We start from the raw sequence: 18,037 nt of genomic DNA, 5'->3' as shown, positions 1-18,037 counted from the left end.
TCTTCTCCATTGCCTCACTGAACTCCTCCCATGCCCGGATTTTTGCCTCAGTGACCACTGAATCTGCATTCTGCTTGGACAGCCGGTACATATCAGGTGCCTCGGGAGTCCCACAGGCCAAAAATGCCCGATAGGACTCCTTCTTCAGCTTGACAGCATCCCTCACGGGTTCTGATCGGCCATCCTCCTACCTGCAGGCGGAGGGAGGCTATCCTCTCATCCACAAGGGTAAACCCCAACGTACAGGCCCTGAGCCGGAGGGAAATAAGTATACCCACACCTGCTCAGTATCTCTCCCCGTGGGCAACACCAGAGTGGAACAGAGTCCGGCCACCTCTCAAGAGGAGTGGTGCCAGAGCCCAAGCAGTGCGTAGAGGCGAGTCCAACTCTATCTAGTCAGAACTTCTCGACCTCTCGCACCAACACGGGCTCCTTCCCTGCCAAAGTGGTGATATTCCATGTCCCTAGAGCTAGTTTCTGTACTCGAGGATCAGTTTGCCAAGGTCCCTGCCTTTGGCCACCGCCCGGCTCACAATGCACCTGACACCTATGGCCCCTCTCATAGGGGGTGAGCCCATGGGAAGGGGGGCACATGTTACCCTTTCGGGCTGTGCCTGGCCGAGCCCCATGGGTGCAGGCCTGGTCACCAGGCACCCGCTGCCTTCGAGCCCCACCTCCAGGCCTGGTTCCAAAGGGGGGGCTCCAGTGACCTGCGTCCGAGCAAGGGAAACCAAGATCCAATTTTTGTACTCGTCATAGGGGTTTTGGAGTGGGACTTTGTCTGGTCCCTCACCTCGGACCTTTTTGCCATGGGTGATCCGACTAGGGGCATAATGCCCCAGACAACTTAGCTCCTAGGATCATTTGGACACACAAACCTCTCGACCACGATAAGGTGATGGCTGGAGGAAGGGCTCTTTGAAACAATACTTCAAATAAATGAGTTCTACTCTAATTGTAATTCCGGTGTTGAAGAACAGAAATCACATATGACAAGTTAAACATCTTAAATAATACAGCTGGATTAAATATCAAAATTACTCAAACACTCCTGCTGATCTGCTGCTCTTATTATGAAGCAACAGGAAGTTGAACACTTTTCCTGTTTGATTGCTTTTTTCTTTTTTTTTTAGCGCAGGCTTTACCATGATCAATTAATGTGTCAAAACTATGAAATGCTATACAGGTTCAACAACAATGGATCTCAAACGCAACAACGACCCACCCACTTCTGTGTATCTGACCTCTAAAGAGCACAGAAAGCTCACAGCACATAAATAGCATCTGCTAACAGCTCTCACACGCTATACAGCTCGTGCACCTTCGTCATAAAATCCCGTGACTTTTGTTTATGTTGCCATATTGCCGGTTTAACAAAGCATTGTTTAATGCTAAGTTGGTTGGAGACAACACGGAAATATATCTGATAGTACGACGCCCAAAGTCTTGTCCGATACCGTTTGACATTTAGAAGGTGAAAATAAACGAAGGTACGTGGAAAAATTAAATAAACTCGGCATAGAGGACCCGTATTTAATGCCGAAGTAAATGGTTTTGCTGATAAGAAATTGGACCGTTAATTTGCTTCCACTTGTCTTGGGCAACTGGATATACACATGTATCTGGTGAGTAAGTCGTTGAGATTTACATGCAGAAGTTTGAAAGCGTATTAAAGTCTGGACACATACAAATACTTAGTGTCTGGATCTGTTCTCATTCAGGAATAAATCCCACATAGTGACGAGTTGACGGTTCGTGAACATGGATTGAAAAAAATTCTCAATTCTGAAATGAGCCTATTTGGCATGATAAATACTTCTTGGTTGTCTGGTAATATGGATTGGTTGAAGCCAGTTGGTCGTCATTTTAGTACTCCCGAAACATGTGGAGGACATGGTTTACAGGTTGGATTATGGTGGGGCTTTTCTCAAAATTTGGTATGTAGAATTAAAACTGGTCGATTTCTGTGACATGTTAACTTTTCCAAAATATGCTGTGAAGCACTATCATCATCCATCCATCTATCCATTTTCTTTGCCACTTATCCTCACGAGGGTCATGGGAAGTGCTGGAGCCTATTCCAGCTGACAACGGGCAGGAGGCGGGGTACACCCTGAACTGGTTACCAGCCAATCGCAGGGCACATAGAGACAAACAGCCGCACTCATGATCACACCTAGGGGCAACTTAGAGTGTCTAATTAATGTTGGATGTTTTTGGGATGTGGGAGGAGGTGCCTGGAGAAAACCCACGCAGGCACGGGGAGAACATGCAAACTCCACACAGGTGGAGCCGGGATCTGACCCACCATGCTCATTTGAGAACAATGTGTTAAAAAAAAAAAAAAAACGACAAGGAGTCATCTCCAACGTACACGGAAGTGTGTTGCGGCTACATGTTAAACTTTGGTCAACCTCTCCCCGACACGTTTTTTTTTTTTTTTTTTTTTTTTTAATATGCATTGTTCTCAAATGAGTCCAATGCGTATTTAAAAAAAGAAAATAAACCGTCGGTCACAGAGAGCTTTACGTAGGTTAACGTGTGGCCACAACACACTTCCTTGTATGAGGGTTAAAGCCTATCCCAGCAATTTATTTTCTTTCTTTTAAATTTGCATTGGACTCATTTGAGAACAATGTATATTAAAAAAAAAAGTCTGTCACGGAGAAGTTTACCGAAGTTTAACGTGAAGCCGCAACACACTTCCGTGTACGTTGGAGACAACTCCGTCTTATTTTTTTTTTAACGCATTGTTCTCAAATTAGCCAACTTAGCATTATAAATACTTCTTGGGAAACGCTATGGAGGAGCTAACTCACTTGTCCGCTTTTTTTTTTTTTAAATCATAATGAATGCGAGATTATGTAAAACCAGGGATCATTTATTTAAATATTGGTATTTGTATAGAGCTCGTGCCCGTACATAACTGAAGTCACGTGACTGGCCATACTGCCGGTCAAGCAAAGCATTGCTCAATGCTAAATCGGTTGGAGACGACACGAAAATACGTCTTATAGCACGACACCCAGAGTTTTGTCCGAGACGTTAAACATTTGGGAGGTAATAATAAATTAAGGTACGTGGAAAAATGAGAGACACTTGGCATAGAGGACCCATATTTAATGCCGAAGTCGATGTTTTCCCTGATAAGAAATTGGACTGTTAACCCGCTTCCGCTTGTCTTGGACAACTGTATCTACACATGTATTTATTGAGTCAGTTGTCGAGATTTACACGGAAGAGTTTGAAAGCATAGAAAAGTCTGGACGGATACAAATACTTCATTGTTGGATCTGTTCTAAATCAAGAAAAAATCCCAGATAGTGATGGAGCCTCACAGATTTTTTCCATACAAATACTAATATTTAAATAAATGACCCTGGTTTTACACAAACTCGCATTCATTAACTATGATTGGAAAGAAAAAAAATAGCGAGTTGACCCCGCCGTACACGAAGCGTGTTGCAGCCAGACGTTAAACTTCGGTAAACTTCTCCGTGACAGCCTCTTTTTTTTTTTTTTTTTAAATATGCACTGTTCTCAAATGAGTCCAATGCATATTTAAAAAAAAGAAAATAAACCGCTGGGATAGGCTTCAGCCCCCGTACACGGAAGCATGTTGTGGCCACACGTTAACCTACATAAACCTCTGTGTGACCAACGGTTTATTTTCTTTTTTTAAATACACATTTGACTCATTTGAAAACAAGTGTCTGTCGGGGAGAGGTTTACCGAAAATTATCGTGCAGCTGTAATACGCTTCCGTGTACGTTAAAGACGACTCCCTGTCTTTTTTTTAACACATTGTTCTCAAATGAGCCAACTTGGCATTAAAAATACTTCTTGGGAATTTGAAATTGAGAAGAATAATTCCTACCTGAAATGAGGTGATTGGTACACAGTTGTGTGCATTTGGTTGGGCACCATCCATCAGGTTTAATTTCCGAAATCTATCGATTTTTTTCTGGTCTTTTCAGCTGGTATTCTATAGAATGACCTCTTTGAATATCTGTCTTGTCTGTTGTAACATCCAACAGCACAACAAGTCTCAGGTATTGTGAATATTCTGCTCCGGTTCAATGTCCCCCACACTGGTTGAGCAGCTCTTTTTGACCGGCAATATGGCATTGTGAAAATGGTGATGTCACGTGTACCAGCTCTATAGAATACTAGCTGAAAAGATCGATGGATTTTGGCAAAGATTAACGTGTAGCCGAACACACTTCAGCGTTCACGAGCCGTCTCCCTGTTGATAACAGATCTAGCAACGAAGTATTTGTATGCATCCAGACTTTTCTACACTTTCAAACTCTTCCGTGTAAATCTTGACGACTTACTCACCAGATACATGCGTATATCAAGTTGTCAAAGACAAGAGGAAGCGGGTTAACAGTCCAATTTCTTATCGGTGAAAACATCGACTTCGGTATTAAATATGGGTCTTCTAGGCCAAGTGTTTCTCATTTTTCCACGTACCTTTGTTTATTATCACCTTCTGAATGTTTAATGATTAAATCGAAAAAAAAGCTCTGGGAGACGTATTTTTGCGTCATCTCCAACCGACATAGCATTGAACAATGCTTTGCTTGACCGGCAATATGGCCAGTAACGTGATTTCGGTAACATAGGTGCACAAGCTCTGTACGTTTCCCTGTACTGCAGCTTCTGTGAATGAGCTGGACAGTGGTGGCTGATGACTGCAACACAGCGCCCCCGCTGGCGAATTGCTGTTACTATAACAATGATCACACTTAAATTAAGTAAATATGTTATACATGTCCAGAGTCACACAAGGGTTCAATTTGAGGCGTAAAGTTTTTCTTTTTTTTAAATGGTCTGTGTCTTGTGTATTAGGTGGGCCAAAAATAATCATGTTTATAACTGTACATGTTATTAATGTCTTAGCCATTCCACTCCAAATACCATGTGCCACACACACACTTTTGATATCGCACTAATATGAAAAAATAAGACTCCTAACCCTTATTCACTTTTGTCACAATCTCTAATAGAATGTCATTTTTGATTATGTCTTTGTATTGTATAGTTTCTGCGGCTATCATGTGACACACAACCTCAGATCATCTACACCCTGATGACAACATATTGGGGTTTGCCCTCACCCAATTTGGTAGTGTCAGTGGTGGGGGGCGAAGGCTGTGAAACGATCAAAACATGGGTGAGAGACGTCCTCAGAAACGGCCTGGTCAGGGCTGCACAGAGCACAGGTAAGAAAATCAGTCGAAACCAAACCACTAAACAAGTCCATTAAATTTGTATGTAGCTCACCGTAGTGTTTGATGCTGACTTTTTCTTTAGAATTCCACACCCTTTAATTTCTTGTTTGCACCTAGTTGGTACACATGTTCAGGTTCAAAACGAGTTTGTGAAGTTAATTATGAAAATTAATTTTGTTGATATGTGCCCTGTGGCTGACTGACCAACAACCAGTTCTGGGTTTAGTCCACCTTTCACCTGATGTTGGCTGGGATAGGCTCCAGCACTCCTGCAAAATTGTGATGATAAGCGGCTTGGCAAATGAATGGAATGATGGATGGATAATTTCTAAATAAGTTCTATAATAAGTACACACAATGTTAATAGATGGACTGTGATCTGTAAGTTGCATGTGTAAATGAAAATACAGATTCATTATATTTTTGAATTTTTTTTCTTTTTATGAAATTTGCGATTGCACGCATGATTTACAATAAGTTAATATTAAATAAATGTGAATATTTCCCTCAATCTAGTTGTTATTATTGGGTGGCACAGTAGTACATCTGGTTAGAGCAATGGCCTCACAGAACTTCGGACTAGGTTTCAAATCCTGCCCCCGCCTCTGTGGAGTTGCATGTTCTCCCCTGTGCCTTTATTGGTTTTCTCCGGGTACTTCGGTTTCCTCCCACATCCTAAAACCATGCATTAATTGTAGACTCTAAATTTTCCCAAGGTATTATTGTGAGTGCGACCACTGTCTCCATGTGCCCTGCAATTGGCTGCCAACCAGTTCAGGGTGTACCCTGTTTCCTGCCCGATGATAACTAGGATTGGCTCCAGCGCTCCCCCAATGCTTGTGAGGATAACCAGCTCACAAAATGTATGTATGGATAGTTGTTATTATGTGCACTTAAAATACACATGGCAGGGTGGACCAGCGGAGACACCCGAGTGGGCTTGAGGAGGCTGACATTAAAGGCCGGGTGGATCCGCATCAATTTCGGAAGCCTCAATCGCATGGTGACTGGATTGGTAATCTGAGTGGGAACAGACCGATGAATTTGGGAGTGAGTTTCCGCTACTCCACTTGGAGTGGAAGACCTTTCGCTAACGGCCAGACGTGCTGACCCACCCTGTAAACTGGTGCCGCTGCAGCCTTATAGGAGTGTCCCTTGCGTGGTAGCATCTATCAGGCTCGCTTCCAGGTTCTCTTGCAGTGCCTTACAACGGCCAACAAAGACGCCATGGACGAGTTTCAGTCTATGGATGGAAAAAGAGAGGGTGGATATCAGTGTACAATGTGAAAAGAAGACAACCCAGTGGATGTCGAGGGAAGTGAGTTGTGGGAGTCCTCCACCCAGATCAGCTGTTGACTCCATGAGCACGGGTCACGAGAAGCAAGACATCGGAGTCCTGCTTCCAGATCTTGATTAATACGCTCAGTCTGGCCATTGGTTTTTGGGTGATGGCCTGAGGAAAGGCTCACGGTAGCCCCTATTAGGGAACAAAACTGCTTCCAGGCCCAACATATAAACTGAGGTCCCCATGTCAGAAACCACATTGGTGGGAAGGCATGCAACCTGTAGACATTTTCCATCATAAGCTTGGCCATCTGTTTTGCGGAGGGGAGGTGAGGCAGCGCAATGAAGTGAATCAGAGAAATGGTCCACCACCGTGAGAACAGTGGTGTGACCCTGTGACGCTGGTAGCCCGTTCACAAAGTTGAGAGAGATATTTGACCATGGCTGACATGGCATGGAGAGAGGGCGCCCCCCCCTGAACCCCAGACTGGTGGCCATCCAGGCCACCAAACACGAGGCGTCTGGGTGGACAGGTCAGGAGGACGACCCGGACGACAAGCACCAGGGTCCCCACGGGGCGATTCGGGCGGACGACCTCTGAGAGGAACCAAACGGCGAAGCAGGAGCCAGAACGAGGCAGGCCACTGCTCCAGACGAGAACCTCCCACGCCGTCGTTGCAAGATGACCAGGGATTGGTCGCCAACGAGGCCAGGTCCTGAAGTGGCTGGGCGCACTCAGGAGCGAAGAAGATGATGGAGAGTAGGACCAGAGCCATGACCACCACCCCGAAGTCTCTCCAGCTCCTGGGTGGCTCCACAGAACTCCCCAGCTCCTCCTGGACAGGGACGTGAGAAGGCGGCGCCAGTACCGCCCCCTCCTGGACAGCAACTTGAGAAGGCGGCGCCAGTACCGCCCCCTCCTGGACAGCAACGTGAGAAGGAGGCTCCAGTACCGCCCCCTCCTGGACAGCAACGTGAGAAGGCGGCGACCCCAACGTCATCGCCACCTCCTGGACAGCAACGTGAGGCGGCATTGGTTCGGTCCCCACTGCCACGTGAGCATGCAGTGCATCCGTTGAAACAGCAACGTGGGCGTGGCGCGGTGGCGAATCAGTTTCCAGGGCCACGTGAACCTGAGTAGGCGGAGATTCAGTCGAAACTGACACGTGGGCATGTCTCGGGAGCGGGTCAGTTCCAACTGCCGTGTGAGCTCTGCTCGGAACCGCCAAAACCTCGACGTGGGAATGACGAGGAGGCGGGTCAGTCTCCACTGTGGCGTGCACTTGGCAAGAAGGCGGGTTGGTTTCCACGGCAACGTGAACCTGAGTCAGCAGCGAGTCCGTCGCCGTTGCAACGTCAGCATAGCTCGGCTGGTTCGCCAATCCTTGCCGGACCTGGGCCGTGAGAGCCGCCAATTCGGCGCTCTGCCTCTCTAACTGCGCCCGCATTTCGCGACAGAATGCCTCGTGGTTTGGCGGCTCCTCCTCCCTCTGGGCTGGAAGCTTTGCCACCAGCTGGGGGTCTGCCGGTCTCACCGTTGCCGGCGAGGAGTGGGAGGACGGTGTCTTAGTTGCCGCGCAGCGGGAGGCACCGGGGAGCGCCCGGCCGGGGCGTCTCCTCTGGCCGCCAAGCGGAGGTCCCGGGTAGATGGCCAAGCGGGTTCCCTCGTACCGATTGGTGTACTTGGATCTACTGGGCGAAGTCGCTCGGGTGCTGGAAACGCAGGGAGGCGGAGCAAACTGACTGGGATGAAAAGCCGGGCAAAGAGATTCAAAATCAAAGTCGTCGGAGTCGTACTCAGGCAGCCGGTCATACAACTCACGGTCCTCCTCATATTCCGAAAAGTCAGAGTCCAGAAGAATATGAGGAGCCGGACGGGTCATGTTCGGGACGTATTCATACCTCGCTGGCGGAGCGTAAGACACGGGAGCGGAGGACATCAGAGGGCCTACCCGGATCGGACAGGCTTGGTCCTCCGGCAGACGGTCTACCTTGCGTCGGTCCCGGCGACGCCGGGTCTTTCCTGCTGGGTCCTGTATTGGCCAGTTCGTTCTGTCACGTCCCATCGGAAACGAGAGTAGGACCCAAATGCAGGAACTCGGAAGACGCAAGGTAGTTCAAGAAGAGACACGTTTATTGTATGCCGAGGTCGGGGATCGAGCAGGCAGTCCGGTGCAGCAGCGGTAGTTCGGACGTCGGGCGAAGAGAGAAGATGAGTGGACAGGCAGGAGTCGGTACACGGGAGAACAATCAACGTAGGCAGAAGTATCGAAGGAGTCAGGCTTAGGGGGTTTGTCGGAGAACGGACGAAGGTCGGTACACACAGGTTCAGTCAGGAATACGAGAGTGCTGGAACGGGACATAAAGCTCAACGAACTGGCGGAGGACCAGTCGTCACCGGGTCCTATATATACAGGGGATGATCAGCCCGCATGAGGCGCAGCTGTGTGCCTACCAATTAGCGCAGCCGCGCGGGCACCCGCACAGCTCGTGCTGAAGCGGCAGGATCATGACAGACATGGTGTGTAATTTTAAAATTCCACCTTGGCACAGCCTGATCCAGGATAAAAGGACAGACAAGACAGTGCACAAAAAGCTAATTCTGTATTTTAAAAATTGGAGGCAATATAACATTAACCTTAAAACGATTTAAGAGCATCATCATCATTCAACTTGAAGTCAAGTTTAATGCAGAAGTGGGTCATAAAAATATCAGTAAGACATACTTTAGTTATTGTATGGAATTTATCTTAGAAATGTTAATAATTTTGACAGGGCCCCGTTGTTTTTCACTGGGAGTTCGTTTGTACTTTTGGGGGATTTGGAAAAAAAAAGTCTGAATGCAAGCACTGCCGAGACAAATAAGTAAATAATAAAGAATAAGATGCTGTATTTAGAAATCAAAATCAAATTTCAAGTTTATTAGGGTCCCAATTAGTCTTGGTCTCCAAGGTGAAAACTATTGTTCCTGGGGTCCAAGTCAGTGTGTTCTCTGTAGCAGGCACATATTTAAGTGACTTCTGTAGGCAACTGGTTTCATAAAGTGTGGAATTGTTAGGTTAGGTTAAAGGTTATTTATACATTTGTAAGTCCTCATCTTCTTTGTAATCTCTTGACATCTGACAGTCTTTTTGGGATCATTTTCAGTTACAAAATACCCATTCACCAAAAGAAAATAGTTTTTCAGTGATTTTTTGACTTTAGTGTAGTTTTTTGAAAGATGTATGGACAATAAATCCCCATTTATTGCGGGGTTTATATTCTGAAACACCCCATAGTAAAGCCCAGTACTCACATGAAGACAATTGGGTTTGGGACAACATTCTTAAATAATGAACGTGTTCAGCATCCACAAGCAAAACTCTTCGTATGCGTGGGTGGGGAAGTCAATGTCGTCTGAGTCATGAGCCGAGAATGGTGACGTGTAACCCAATGTAGCCAATCAAAGATGAACCCAAGACTGAGAAACACACAAACCACTGTAAATGAAAACAAAAATATCCAACTCAATGTTGTCCTGCATAAGTGGTTTCCCCAGATGGTCAGAAGTGCTTTCCAGGCAAGTGTTTTTATCTATCTATACTATTTTCACCTACATTCCCTTCGGTATCACTCTAAAAAGATTGACTCCTATGCGGAAGTGTCTGCTTGCCTTTGTTTTGAAATTGAAATTCTTGTCTGGGATGTTCGGTATTGAGATTATCAGCACACACGACACACAGTATGACCAAAAGTGTTAAATGCATGACTTTTTAATTTTATATTTATGAGTGAGATCTCTCAAAGATAAGAAAAGCTTAAAGATATGAAGATCCCGATATGTGTATCAGGCCTAAATGAAATCTTTGAAGTAACAACCAATAACTTGATTACCATAAAAATTGTGAAATTTAATACGTGCAATTCAATGTCCATTTGTGAAACTGTACTTTAGAGAGGTGCAGGTATTTTATTTGCCATTAAGGTCTGCACAAACGCACAACACAAGCATGTGCCTATTGGGTATGCCCTGTGAAGTAAACAACAACCCAGGCAGATATGGTGTGAACACCCATTAGGACCATGGCAATGTTAACAATTTGCACCATTCCTCATGCGGTCCTGGTAATATAATGAGCAAATAACATTATGGGTACCTAATGTTAATTACAGTGATGTTTTAAATAGTACTGTAGCTCCCTGTGAATTTTCTCATTCATCAAGGCCATTTTAATCTCAGGGCACTGAATCGATCTTAACTGGAATGGAGATCTGATTATTTATTCTATAGTATGGAGCAAAAAGAGTTACAGTTGATTTTTTTCCACACAAACACTGGCTAAATAAGCCTTGCATGAGCTGATGAAGCCTGCTTTGATGAGAGCCAAAAAAATCTTAAAAGACAAACAAAACAGTCCAGTTGCGATCGATTCAATAGCCTGAGAAGTACTTTAGTTGTAGAAAATCAAGCCAAATGTTGCTGCTTAATTGCATTTGTTCTTCTCTATAATTTTTAGCTATTCGGTGTCCAAGTTTGTTAATTTTGAATTTATTTAAAAAATCTCTGACCATAGCTTATAGTTATTTTTCAGTCATGGCTGGTGAGCAGTTCAGGTTTTACTATGACTCTCAGCCAAAGATATCTGGGATAGGCTCCAGCATGCCTGTGACCATAGTCAGTATAAGTGGTTCAGAAAATTGATTGCCTTTTAAGTCATGCTCTTTGCTCTATGAGTAGGCTATCCATCCATCCATTGTCTGAGCTGCTTATCCTCACAAGGGTCATGGGAGTGCTGGAGCCTATCCCAGCTGGCTATCTATCGGGCAGGAGCCTAAGTACACCCTGAAATGGTTGTCAGCCAATTGCAGGGCACATAGAAAGAGACAAGGCACAGTCACACCTCAGGGCAACAGTGATGCCTGAGCTGGATTTACTTTTTACATCACCTTTATACATATATTCTTTTTCTGCTAAGATGATCAGTTAGACAATAAAACTGACTGTATCAGTGATGTGCAGGGTAGTAACTGCAACCACTGCCCTTTAAAAAAAATCTCCCATGCACTAAATCCACAATAAATTGACCATGATGTTTTGAGTAATTAATAAATATGCTTTTACACCTTGCTTTCACTATTAAATCACCGCCACTTTTTTACCTACTGTATGTTATGCAGGGGCCTGGATCTTGACGGGAGGTCTCTGGGAAGGCGTGGCTCGCTGCGTGGGTGAGGCAGTGAGGGACCATGACACAGCTGCTCCGGCTCCCTCCAAAAGGAAAGTCATAGCTGTTGGACTTGCACCCTGGGGCATCGTGCACAACAGACAACAGCTTGTAAATGCACAGGTACTTATTTAGTGGTGTGCATACCAGCGTACTTGTTCTATTCTGCATGCACTGTAACTTCACGTTCTTTGCTTTCTGACATTATTATAAAAACACTTTATTTCAGTTAAAAAAAAGAGCAAAATCAGATTGTCTTACTTGATTGGACATGTATTAAGTGTGGGCTGTTAAAATACTCTCTTTTCTATTTGAAGGGAAGCTTCCCTGCTTGCTACTATGTCCAGAACACATCACGTGACACCTGCTGCCTGGACAGCAACTGCCAGGCTTTCCTGCTGGTTGATGATGGGAGTACTGGAAGAAGAGGAGGAGATACTGCATTTCGTGCCAATCTGGAGGACTATATTTCACACCAGCGCACTGGCATTTGGGGTGAGACAGACATTTGAATTAAGATGATAATAATTGGACTCATTTGCAAACTGTCAAAAAACCCATAACTTGAGCCAGCGATTCCCAAACATTGTGCTGTGAGGGATCATCAGTTCTTCCAGGGGAAATTATCCAACTTCATAAATTGGTCCAAAAATGAATTACAACAAATAATATGCTATACTTTTGTTCATTGTTCGATCTGATCGATGAAGTGTGAAAGGCAGAACAATGACTCAATCTTCCACTTAGTGACAGAAAGTAAAGTAGATATCCATCAATTTTTCAAGCAGCCACAAGATATAAAAAGTTGAAATACACTTATAGAGCTCGTGCACCTATGCCATAAAATCACGTGACATCGCCATATTGCCGATCAAACAAAGCATTGTTGCAAGTTAATTGCGTTGAGACGAAATGAAAATGTCTTATAGCACGACACCCAGAGTTTTGTCCGATACCGTTAAACATTTAGAAGGTGATAATAAATGAAGGTCCTTGGAAAAATGAGAGACACTTGGCATTGAGGATCCATCTTTAGTATGGAAGTCGATGTTTTCACCAATAAATAAAAAAATTTGACTTGTATTGGAGAACTGGATATACACATGTATCTGGTGAATAAGTCAGCGAGATTGTTTGACAGCATATAAAAGTCTGGACGCATACAAATACTTTGTTGGTGGATCTGTTCTCAATCAAGAATAAATCCCACATAGTGATGGAGCCACTCAGATTTTTTCAATGCAAATACCAATATTTAAATAAATGACCCCTGGTTTTACACAAACTCACATTCATTAACTATGATTGGGAAAAAAAGAGGACAGGGAGTCATGTCCTCCATACACAGAAGCATATTGCTGCCACAAGCTTACCTCGGTAAACTCTCTGTGACAGACGGTTCATTTTTTTCATTTACTCATTGTTCTGATATGAGTCATCTTGGCCATATAAATACTATATCACTAAATACCAAATAATATAAATACTTGAAAAGAATAATTCCTACCTGAAAGAATGATAGGTACACAGGATGTGTATTTCATTGGGCACCATCCATCCCATTTAATTGCCGAAATTCATCAATTTTTTCAGCTCGTATTCCATAGAATGATCTCTGTGAAGATCTGTCTACCCTATTGAGACAACCAACAGCACAAATAGATCTCAGGCATTGGGAAAAATCTGCTCCGGTTCAGCGACTCACGAGCAGATTTGTTTGACCGGCAACCCATCAATCTTTTCTGGTCTTTTCAGATGGTATTCTATACAATGATATCTTTGAAGAACTGTCTTGCCTATTGTGACAACCAACAGCACAACAGGTCTCGGGTAATTTGAAAAATCTGCTCCGATTCAACGACTCCCGCACTACAGAGCAGCTAGGTTTGACTGGCAATATGGCGCCGTGCAAACTGTGAGGTCACGTGCACGAGCTCTATTGAAATGACCTTTTCTATAACTCAGTTGAAAAAAAATCTCATCAGGCAGTGGATGAAAAATAAACAACTGAGATGCTTGCACAAGTCTGTACGGCCTCTTATAATTGTGAATGTGGCTTTTTTTTCTGAATTCACCAGTCACATTCAAAGTTGTGATACTGTCAGTACACAATTTTACCATTTAAAGTGTGTCTGATTAACCCCAAATAAGGTTCAGATGTGCTTTTTCTAACACAAGTGTAATTATATATTAGAGCAAAAGCCATTGTCCGCAGAGACCTTCAGCAGCATCTGCGGGATCTGAATGTTCAAAGGTATTACTCAGGAAAAGGGTACAAAAGAATTTTCAACTCATTAAATATACCATGGAACAAAGTTCAGACAGTCGTCATCAAGTGGAGACAATCTGCCACAACAGTGACACCACCAAGAACTTCATGTACAATACCTGCAAAAGAATGAAAAGACGAGATGAAATCTGCTCAGGGAGTCTGCTAAAACGCTGACCAAAAAAAAAAAGCACTCAAGTAACTCAAAAAATTTCAACCAAGTACTTACTGTCCCTTCATATGGGCTACGGGTAGGTTGCCAAGACAGAAGGCGACATTTTGCAAAAACACACTCAATCTCCCAAACATATGGGAAAATCTATTATGGTCTGATCAAAGACCATATGGTTGAACCTTTTGTCTATTATTCCAAAAGTATTTCTTGGCGCCAACACAACAACAATCATCACCAAAAGAACACCATACTTGTAGTGAATCATGTCAGTGGCAGCATCATGCTTTTGTGCTGTTTTTCTTCATCTGGAACTAGGGCATTAGTCAAGGTGAAGGGAATTATGGACTCACAGTGCAATCACAGAGCGCAAGACATCACTTGTTGCAGCATTCGATTGTTGAATGTACCCAGTCAAATGCAGTTTTGTAACAGTTGTTAGTTTGTCTGTTTTTGTTGGCAAGAAACCTCACATTGCATGATCAATAGAAGGGACGATTTAAATCTCCTTTCCCATTCACTACCCTCTCTCATTTTATATTAGTGCTGTCTTAGCCCTTTCTATAACTCCTCGTGACGCTTTCTTGTGCAAGGGGGTGGGCTCCATGTTAAATAGATGAATAAAATACATTAAAAGAGAAGATAAAAAGGCAGTTGGAGCAACTTGTAACAGGCTGGTGATACTCAGTGTCCAGAAGTGGAACATCAATTTCAAGAACTAAGTATTTCTTTCAGTGTTTGTATGTATATCTTTGTTTCCTGTTGTAACTTATTGTAGTGTATCATTATTGTGTTTCAACAGGTAGTGGCAGTATTGAAATTCCGGTGCTGTGTATGCTCATTTCAGGAGATGTCCGCATGCTAGAGGTGTGACCACTGTACAAACTCGCATCCAATCACACATGAAAACTCTCAGACATAGACACCATATTGGAAACTGAGCTCACTGAAGCAAAAAGAAGGTTATGTTCTAGAGGCTATGTTTATTGACGGGTGTAGCACCACGTTATGGACCTCTGTACAGCACCTTCAAAGAAAGCCCAATTAAAAAATATTTTAATGGGGATGGTTAGAGTTTTCCTTTAAGATATTGCTTTCCGTTGGGGAATTGGGACAGTCAGGGGTCTCTCAAATGCTCCAGGCCCTGGGAAAGTTGTCTCCTCAACCCCTCTGACTCCTCTTTTGACACATACAGTGGAACAACTAATGTCAATTATCAGTCAACATTTTCAGGGGAAAATTATGCCAAGCACAAAACTCCAAATTTGAAAACACAATCATTTATAATAACATATGAAATATTCATTCAGTACCCAACAAACAACGTAATGCAGCCCTATGGGGGCAAACCAGTGTAATCTGTAGGCCGGTCCCAAGCCTGGATAAATGCAGAGGGTTGTGTCAAGAAGGGCATCCGGCATTATATTATGCCAAACAAATAGCGTTCATCTAAAGAATCCCATACCAGATCGGTCGTGGCCCGGGTTAACAACGCCAACCCCCTTACTGCTAACCTGCAGGGAGTCAGTGGAAATTCAGCTCATGTGGGTCAAAGACAAAGAAGAGGAGGAAACCAGATTCGTCGGCAGAAGAAGAAGAGGAATGCACAGAGCCTACAACTGAGTGTAGGGACTTTGAATGTTGGCACCATGACAGGAAAAGCTCAGGAGTTGGTTGACATGATGATTAGGAGAAAGGTTGATATATTGTGTATGCAAGAGAGCTGGTGGAAAGGTAGTTATGCTAGAAGTTTATAAGCAGGGTTTAAATTATTCTACCACGGAGTAGATGGGAAGAGAAATGGAGTAGGGGTTATTTTAAAGGAAGAGCTGGCTAAGAATGTCTTGGAGGTGGAAAGAATATCAGATCGAGTGATGCGACTAAAATTTGAAATTGAGGGTATGATGTATAATGTGTTTAGCGGCTATGCCCCACAGGTAGGATGTGACCTGGAGTTGAAAGAGAAATTCTGCAAGGAACTCAATTAAGTCGATCTGAGCATCCCAGACAGAGAGACTTGTGATTGGTGCAGATTGTAATGGACATGTTGGTGAAGGAAACAGGGGCGATGAAGATGTGATGGGTAAGTACAGATTCCAGGAAAGCAACTTTGAGGGACAGATGGTGGTGGACTTTGCAAAAAGGATGGAAAGGACAGTAGTGAACACTTATTTCCAGAAGAGGCAGGAACATAGAGTGACCTCCAAGAGCAGAGGTAGAAGCACGCTGGTGGATTCTATTTTGTTTAGAGATGTAATCTGAAGGTAGTGGTAGTGGAGAGTGTAGCTCGACAGCATAGGGTGATGATGTCTAGGATGACTCTGGTGGTGGGTAGGAAGATTAAGAAGACAACGGTATAGCAGAGAACCATGTGGTGGAAGCTGAGAAAGGAAGAATGTTGTGCTGCCTTTCGGAAAGAGATGGGACAGGCTCTCAATGGATAGGAGGAACTCCAGGAAGACTGGACGACTACAATCAAGGTGATCAGAGAGACAGGCAGGAGAGTACTTGGTGTGTCTTCAGGTAGGAAAGGGGAGGAGACTTCGTGGTGGAACCCCAAAATATAGGAAGTCATACAAGGAAAGATATTAGCGAAGAACAAGTGGGACACCGAGAGGACTGAGGAGAGGCGAAAGAAGTACATTGAAATGGGACGTAGGGTAAAGGTAGAGGTGGCGAAGGCTAAACAAGAGGCATATGAAGACATGTACACCAGGTTGGACACGAAACGAGGAGAAATGGATCCCTACAGGTTGGCCGGACAGAGGGATAGAGATGGGAAGGATGTGCAGCAGGTAAAGGTGATTAAAGAGATAGATGGAAATGTGTTGACTGGTGCCAGTAGTATGCTAAATAGATAAAAAGAATAATTTGAGAAGTTGATGATTTAAGAAAATGTGAGAGAAGGAAGAGTAGAAGGGGCAAGCGTGAAGAACCAGGAAGTGGCAATGATTAGTAAGAGGGAAGTTAGAAAGGCGCTACAAAGGATGAAAAATGGAAAGGCAGTTTCAAAGGATCACTTCTAACTAACAACAGACTCCCCGACACTATGACAGTCTGTAACATACTCAGCCGAGAGTGACGACAACGCCGCAGCCCAACCACAACGACCTGATCACGGCTTCAGCCGGGGAGGCTCATCGCGGCGCCAAGGTGGCTCATCGCAGCCCCGAGGTGAGCCGCTTTCTGGCGTTGTCATCGCTCACGGCTGAGTGCGCCAATGTTGGCGCCGTTGTTCATTGCCGACGGCATTCTTCATCGCCGATATCAGCGGCGTTGTTCATCGCTGCCGTGACGACGACAATAAACAATGCCCCCGACGGTGATGCACTCAGCTGTGAGTGACAACAACGCCATAAAGCAGCCCAGCTCGGTGCCGCAATGATCCATCCTGGCCAAAGCTGTGACCGGCGGATACGGCGCCGCTGCGCACATCGACACATTTAGAACCCCTGACGTACGTACGTGGATCTTTTGTTACGTTCTGAGAGGATTACGTCCCCCAACCCCAACTATTATTTTTTTAGTAGCTTTATACACATCTACCTGTCATATGGAACCCACGAAGCTCTTGTCCTTTGCACCTGTACAATCTATTTTTCATGACGAACTGGGTCTTTTGGAAACATATGAAAAGTAAATCCATCCTCCCGAGTGTTCAAACAATATCCAGCAATACAACGAGCTGGCATTTTGGCTTACATGGAGGAACAAAGAGCTATCTTCCAGCAGGTAAAACTAGTATAAACACACAAGGCCGCCTGAGTGCCCTGCTGATCACTTCCTGCTTCTTCTCCAAAACAAATCCCCCAATATGATTTTCATGGCGGCCGTTACAAAAAGCCATACATGTCAAAATCATGTTTTGTGG

At 44.3% G+C, this 18,037-nt stretch overlaps 1 protein-coding gene across 1 annotated transcript in view; it reads left to right on the top strand.

The window, feature by feature from the left end:
- trpm4a (transient receptor potential cation channel, subfamily M, member 4a) overlaps nucleotides 1-18,037 on the top strand; it is an 84,128-nt gene that overhangs the window by 15,381 nt on the left and 50,710 nt on the right. The window contains exons 4-7 of the mRNA XM_061846479.1: nucleotides 5,048-5,228; nucleotides 11,679-11,848; nucleotides 12,043-12,220; nucleotides 14,969-15,033. Coding sequence (XP_061702463.1) covers nucleotides 5,048-5,228; nucleotides 11,679-11,848; nucleotides 12,043-12,220; nucleotides 14,969-15,033 — 594 coding nt within the window. The remainder of the gene's footprint in view (nucleotides 1-5,047; nucleotides 5,229-11,678; nucleotides 11,849-12,042; nucleotides 12,221-14,968; nucleotides 15,034-18,037) is intronic.

Source organism: Syngnathoides biaculeatus, chromosome 16 (assembly GCF_019802595.1).
Source record: "Syngnathoides biaculeatus isolate LvHL_M chromosome 16, ASM1980259v1, whole genome shotgun sequence".
NCBI lineage: Eukaryota > Metazoa > Chordata > Actinopteri > Syngnathiformes > Syngnathidae > Syngnathoides > Syngnathoides biaculeatus.
The sequence above is the reverse complement of the archived record's forward strand: the minus strand, read 5'-3'. Positions and strand labels throughout refer to the sequence as shown.